The sequence below is a fragment of the Gymnogyps californianus genome, chromosome 9 (assembly GCF_018139145.2).
Source record: "Gymnogyps californianus isolate 813 chromosome 9, ASM1813914v2, whole genome shotgun sequence".
Lineage (NCBI taxonomy): Eukaryota > Metazoa > Chordata > Aves > Accipitriformes > Cathartidae > Gymnogyps > Gymnogyps californianus.
This window is the reverse complement of record NC_059479.1, coordinates 24081192-24088431: the sequence shown is the minus strand read 5'-3', so window position 1 is coordinate 24088431 and position 7240 is coordinate 24081192. Positions and strand designations below refer to the sequence as shown.

Genomic DNA, 7240 nt, shown 5'->3' with positions numbered 1-7240 from the left:
CTGCTCCGGAGGAGATGCCGTTCCCAGTTCTGTCACTGGCTCTGGACCTGTCACAGCTTCAAGCTTCCTCGCCTCTAGACGGGGCTGGCACTTTCCCCTGGGGAAGGAGAGGGAGGACAGACGGGTCCGTCAGTGCTGGCAAGGGGTGGGAAATCCTCTGGAAGGACACGAAGAGCTCAGAAGCACAGGGAGATGCTGTGCCCACCTGTTTCAAGGGACAGATCTTACGGCCCTTGCCTTTTGGACATGTCCAGCCTAGGTCTCCCCAGGCACAGAAGTACTTTGAGTCTGGTTGTTGGAAATAACTTCATTAGGAGTTCTCCAGCCAGTCTTTGCTTCCTGGTTTGTATGGATGGATCCATTATAAAATGTAACACAAGTGTTTTCTCTGTCTTCCCGCCCCATCTTTTAGGGTTTTTAGATGTGCCCTGATGCCGCAGGGTCTCCTCGCTCCTGGAAATGCAGCTGTCTTCCAGTGTGGCTGAACTCAGTTGTGACGAGACGATGGACCCACCCGCTGAGGACTTCCAGCAGGTCCTGTCCATTGACCAAATCCGCTCCATCCGTGCCAGCAACAACTACGTGGAGAGACCGGCTGTCTGCTTCCAGCAAGCCCGCTCCAACCCATCCCTGTCCCAGCCACCACACAAGCAAGAGTGGTCCCAGGACCGCCTGGTGTCTTCCACCTTCCAGGACCTGCACCGCAGCCACAGCCAACAGCACCAGATGCCACCTTTGCAGCAACACATGAGCCATTCCAGCACGGCCAGCTCCGTCTCCCAAAGCACCACCGCCTCCGACCAGCGCCTCCTGAGCAGCCTCACGCCCTCCCACTCCGGTCACTCCCTCATCCGGACGCAGCCCCGGGCCGGCGAGCTGAAACCGGAGGAATCGCCGCTGAAGGGGGTGGCGGAGAAGCCCACCCTCCATACCGGCCACCTCTTCATCTGCGAGGAGTGCGGGCGATGCAAGTGCGCCCGCTGCACGGCTGCCCGCAGCCTGCCCTCCTGCTGGCTCTGCAACCAGCGCTGCCTCTGCTCCCCCGAGAGCCTCCTCGACTACGGGACTTGCCTCTGCTGCGTCAAGGGTCTCTTCTACCACTGCTCCACCGACGACGAGGACACCTGCGCCGACGACCCCTGCTCCTGCGGGCAGGGGTCCTGCTGTGCCCGCTGGGCTGCCATGAGCTTCCTCTCTCTCCTCATGCCCTGCCTCTGCTGCTACTTTCCTACCCTGGGGTGCCTCAAACTTTGCCAGCGGGGTTATGACGGCCTGAAACGACCCGGCTGCCGCTGCCAGAGCCACACCAATACGGTCTGCAGAAAGATCTCCTCCTCCAGCGGCACGCCTTTCCCCAAGACGCTGGATAAGCCGGTATGACCCTCCCGGGGAGGAGAAGCAGGCTTTACTCCTCCTCCTCCTCTTCCTCCTCCTCTCCCCTCCATCCCCCTCTCCTTCGGCTCCCTCCGCTCTGCAGAGCTCCCCCCTACCCACCATCACCTCCCGGGAATGAGACGGGTGAACTGGGGCTCCCCCAGCCTCTGGGAGCACGAAGGTGGCTGGGTGGCCAGGGGAGCTGGCACCAAGCTGGTGGGAAACGGTGGTTGTGCACACGCGGGTGAGGGACCGGGAGAGGCAGAGCGAGCTGTGGGTGCCCTCCCCGGCTGTGGCCCGCAGGGAAGGGCGACCCGAGGGGGTCCTCGGGACTCTGCTCTCAGAGGGTTTTAGGAGCTGCCGCTGCCCCATGGTGTGGTCCTTCCCGATGGGGGGAAGAGCCAGGTCAACGCATCCCCTGTGCAAGAATCCTCCAGGAGCCAGACCTCCTCCTCTCTCTCTTTATCTCTCTCCAGCACTTTTCGTGGGTGCCCTCTCTCCTTTCACGTGGCCGTAGGTCAGCTTTCCCGGAGGGGCTGGGGTACCGTGGGTCCCACCGGTGGCAGTGGCTTCCCTCTGGGCTTGGAAGCGCTGGGAGAAGCAAGCGGGCTTCAAAATGAGGTGGCATCGTATTTTTCTGTCTCAAAGAGGAAGGGAAGGTGTGGGAAGCTTTAGAAACCTTCTGGCAGGGGAAGGAGCGATCGGAGGCAGCCCAGCCCACTCGCTTCTGCCCGACTGCAGCGAGGGAAAGGTCCCCTCTGGGATTTGGCTGAGAACAAGAAGCTGGTTTGAAATTGCCATTCATTTCTCAATGCCTTGAAGGGCTGCTTCCAGAGCTGCCGCCCAGCTCCGTCCCACCACCGAGCAGATGCCACAGGCACCGGCTCCGTGCTCGAGCCCCGAGAGCCCCGATCTGGTACCTTCCACCAGCACTGAATTCACTTTGAAAAAAAAAAATAAAAATACCCCAACCCAACTGTCAACAGCTGCCACTCGCATTGCCCTCCCCGTCAGTTAGCACCGATCCTGGGGGACTCCCCAGCGGGGACTTCTGCAACTCCTGCTTTGGGCTGGAGGGAAACAGAGAGCAGGAGGAGGTGTCGAAAGACAGGAGCCCGATCTTCCCTCCCTGCAGAAGTTGCCTTTGAGTCCTCACCTCGCTTTCCTTGGCCCACCGGCGTGTCACACCAACACCAGCGTCACGCCAGCGGGCAAACCCTGCTGGCACTGCCGAGGGTATTCTGCAACGGCGGCTGCCTGTGGCAAACTGGAGATGGGTCTGAACCAAGCCCTGGGGCTGGGCCATCTGCAGACCAGAAGGAAACCTGAATCGGGGGCAGCGCTTCATGGTTTACTTGCTGTGATGATAATAAGCCCAACCCGTCGCTGCAGTGGGGGGGAGCTCCTCCTGGTCCGGGACTCAGCCCCATCTCCGCTTACAAACGCGTGGTGCCAGCTCTCAGTTGTGACCCCACTGACATCGGCCGATCGGTCGGGGGCGTTTGGAGCCAGGGTGACGTCCCAGTGCCCGCTCTGCCTGCCTGTCCCTCCTCCGAGGTGTGTGAGTGCAGAGGGAAGCGAATGGTTCCCCTGGAGAAATATATGCAACATGTCCCTTGGCTTCCTCCAAGACCCTGCCATCCAGGGCTCATCCGTCGCCTTCCCTCAGCCACCTCTTTACGTAGAGTTCTGTGGATCTATTTTTGTATATATAAATATAACGTTAGGATGGCTAGGTCTATTACTAATAATATTCATGATACTGCTGTGAATGGTGCCAGATGCAAGGTTTGGCTTCCTGGTACACTTGCACATGCTGGAAGACGATTTCCCAGTCTGTTTATTGCTAATCCTAGACCTTTAGTTCCTAGGTAGTCGGGAGAGAGGGAAAGGGAGGTTTACAGATTGTCCTGGGGGGGGTCTGCTTTGCAGAGAGAGGGTAGGATTTAGTGCTGGCTGTGGGGTGAGGCAGGAGGTAGACTCTCACGATGGGATTCCTCTTTCTGTACATTTGCTATCTAAAAATCGCGGCTGATCCAAGCTCCTTCTGTTGCAGAGAAAAGCGGTTCCAGGGAGTGATTCATCCCGCTTGAAAACATTATTCATTAAATTATGTTCTGGCAGTGCCTGGCTCCCTTGACTCAAATGGGACCCAAACATTGAACTCGCGGTTCCCTGTGGGAGGGGAGATGAATCCCATCCCTGGTGTGAAGTTTTGTGCCTGGGACATGTTACGGACATGACCGAAATCCTCGCCCTGATTTCACCTAGAGCCTGAGGTGGGATGTTGAAAGATGCTTCCCCTGGCCAAAGATGGAGAGCCCACTTCCATAAGCTGTGGGGAATTCGGGGCGATGCTCTGGGTTACAGTGAGGATCTCCCGGCGTTAAGAAGGGAGAGGGACACATCTCTGCAGTTTGCACATCCTCTGAGGCCAGCCCTGGGCTCTGAAATCGTTTGGGTTTTAAGCCAATGACCTTCTCAGAGGATGCCCTGTAGGTGTGTGTACCCCCATAAGATCAGCCCATGTCTCGGTGGCAGCAGTTATAAAATATATTGCAAACATATTTATCCATATGCCAATAATTGCTTGGCTCCTTACTTCCAAGTGATGTTTGGGGGAGAGACTTCCACCAAGAGGCACCCTTCCTTTTGAACCCTCGGTTCACTTTTCTATTGGTGCTGATTAAACTCCTTCTTCCTAAAAACTGTAAAACTTTTTTGGGGAAAAAAGGTCCCTTTTTCACTGAGGATTTGAGGTACTGTCTCACTTGAATGAGAATGTGAAGTAGTTCATTGAAACTTCTTAAAGAAAACTAATGAACAGAATTTTCCAACTTGCTCTACTTTGATTTTTTTTTTTCCTCCTCCTTTTTAAATGGTTCCTACTTGTAAATTTAGTTACCACCTCTGTATCTTTGCAATTCGTTGCTTCCTCTCCTGATGGTGGAATGACTCAACATGTGAAGCTTCATCATTTTCACGGCCTCCGAAGTCATGCAAGCACGGGGTGACCTCCCCCAGGTGCTGGAGCTGTAGGATGAGAAGATGGCTGTCCACGTATCAGCTCCCTAGAGCCAGTTTTGCTTGGCACTAGCACGGCGAGGCGGAGCCCTGCACTACTATTGCGGCATATTTACCTTCAGGAATTGGTAGGAGGCCAGGACGCCTGCCAGTAGCCTTCTACCTAATGGGCTTTTTCTGGGTCAGTGCGGAAGTCCCATTTCTACCAGGGAATCGTGCCACAGCCTGGGTGCAGGGCTGAGGAGTCCGGCCAGGTCTCTCGAAGGTCTCATCTCCAAGAAATGACAAACCCGCGAGATGTATTTTATGAAATACGGGACACGTAGAAGGGAACTGGAGAGGAGGAGAGCCCCAGCTGGGCACTGGGGGCTGTCAGAGCCGCGCAGGGCTTTGGTTTGGCTGTGTTGAGGGCAAAATGCAAAGCCACATCCAGGCCTTGCAGTTGCACGGGCTAGAGAAGTTTAGGGCCGTCGGCCCCTACCCTGCTCATAGGGGCAGGTGGCTTCACGTGGGGCTGCTGCTTCCCGCTCCATCTAGGGGAGCCCCAGCGAGCTCCCATTCCTTGCTCCCAGCAGAAGGGACAGGTCGGGATTTGCCAAAAGCTCTCCCAGGAGGCCGGCTCTGGTTCACTGAGCTCATCTGGTGTCAGGAAGGCTGTGGGTAGCCTCTGATCATACTTTTTTCCTGAGCTTTTCCTAACATCTTCAGACCAGATCCATCCTGCTCCCTCCCCATCTCCGGCTGCCAGGCAGTTTGGTTTCCCCGCAGAGAGGACTCCAGTTTTGGTTGGGGTTGTGAGCCCCTTTCCTGCCCCACCCTGTAATGAGTCAGATAGCATCTGCTCCAGATGTTTGTTTGCAGCTGCTTGTCCTGGCAGTTTGGGTTTCTCTCTGTCCTGACGTGTCTCTTTTGGTTTTCTTTTGGGAGAGTCACATGTTGAGTCCTCTGTTTTCCCTGTGCCCCTGTGATTTGACAAGGATGGATCCGCTGTGCGAGGGAACGTTTCTCTGTGTTGTGTGTCTCTACCGGTTGTGGGCTCCTTTGCCAGGCAACGTGCAGGGCTGTAGGGCAGATTTAGACAGGGAAAGAAAGACTTGGGTGCCAAAGGAGCGGGAGGCAGGAGCTACTGAGCAGGACCTGAGGTCCCCATGCTCTGCTCCCCATATGCAGGAGCCTCCTCTTCCCACCCAGACCTCCAAAGCTCCATCCACGCAAGAGCTCCTTGCTGGTGCTTGCTTTCTCCAAGGCTTCCCTTGGTCCCGCTCCCCTCTTTCCCTACCGGCAAACGTGTGATCAGTCCCAGCACTGGTGAGGAGGGGTCACTGGGGACCAAGGTGGAGTCTCCCTCCCATCCCAGCTCCCCAACCCTCCTGGTGGAAGGGCAGAAGTGGTCCTTGGGCTGCTGTCCACTCATCCCTGAGAAACGTCGGTGCCAGCCAAGAACCTCAAAGAACAGGGGGGAAGCTCTTTGGGACTCTACTCTCAGATTCCCATAAAATCCCATTGAGTTCGCTCTTCCCCATCCCCATGTGTGAACCCAAAGACTGGTGGGCAAGTGTCATCGAACAAAAGATGCCAAAGCACAGAATAACAGTTTATGAACGGCTGCTTTAGTGCAATAAAGAGGGATGAGCGGAGGGGTGAGAGGAGCTGCTGCAAGGTTTGCACGACTGGACTGCACAGGGAAGGAGCACACCATGCCCCAAACTTGCCGTTTCCAGCACCCGCTTTGTTAGTTTGCTCTCTGTCTCTGGCCCTTGGGTGTTTCAAGGCTGGAGAAAGCTGGGAGGTCTTCAGATATTGGAAGGTCTAACTTTTTGTGATCAGCATGTGAGGAAGGTAGATAAGGGATGTACCCCCACCCCAAAGCCCATTCTTGGTCTTTAATAGGATCCAGTTCAGGCTTGTCTCCTTCAAGGAGCCCGCGGAGCCCAGACCTGCGGGATGCTTGCAGCAGCTGGAGGCTGCTGGTCGGCATCTGGTCCGTGTGGGCCAAACCAGAGCTGTGATCTCTTTGGGCTCGGTCTGCTTCGGGATATTTCTCGGTGAGCGTCGAGATCTCTTGCAAACTCTTTCTCCCGGAGTGCAGGTTGGGAGCTTGCGCAGGTGAGATCTGTTGTCCTGCTTGGGGTGATGTTGCAGAAGAATCCCCTGGTGGCATAAGCCAGGGCGGCTGAACGGTCCCCTTGCAGGAGGACTGCAGGCAGGAGGGACTCTGGATGGGTGGGAAGAGATCACACGCCTCCGTGGGGCAGGGTGAACGTGCGAGTGCCGGGCGAGGGGAAGCAGTGCGAGCTCTCCCGCTGGGTCTCTCTCCTGCTGCACCTTCCTGCAGCATCCCAAAGGGCTTCAGCGTGAGCAGGACCAAACCCACCCTGGTGAGCTGGCCTGGGCATTGGGAGGGGAGGTTTCTCACACCCTCTGTCCCGTCGGCAGCATCAGCCGAGAGGTGTGTGGTCATCCTGGAGCTGGCATGGCCGGTCCCCGCCTGGCCCGTGCTGCCGCTCTGCCCCGGCGGAGCCCCTTTCCCCCTTCCCCTCCCTTTCCCCTCCGCCCATCCCTTCCCAGGGGTTCCCTCAGGCCTTTGCGATGCTCTGCGGACAGGCAGCGGCTGTGCAGCCTCCTGCCTCCCCAGGGGTCCTCAGCACAAAGTTCTCCTTAGAAGAAGGATCACCCTTGGCTTCAAAGGAGAGTCTCGTACCAAGAACCGAAGCCTCTAATTCTCTGTTTAATTGGTACAAAGGCATTCTGTACAGTGTATAAAGAGATCCCTCCCCCGGCTGTCTTTATTTGGGTTCCTTTCTATAAGGTATAATATATGTTTATAACCTGATGGCTGTTT

At 56.4% G+C, this 7240-nt stretch overlaps 1 protein-coding gene across 1 annotated transcript; it reads left to right on the top strand.

The window, feature by feature from the left end:
* Nucleotides 1-452: 452 nt before the first annotated feature.
* Nucleotides 453-6534, top strand: SPRY3 (sprouty RTK signaling antagonist 3). Its single transcript, XM_050901958.1, has one exon. The coding sequence runs from the start codon at nucleotides 460-462 to the stop codon at nucleotides 1378-1380; it is 921 nt and encodes a 306-aa protein (XP_050757915.1). The 5' UTR covers nucleotides 453-459; the 3' UTR covers nucleotides 1381-6534.
* Nucleotides 6535-7240: the final 706 nt, after the last annotated feature.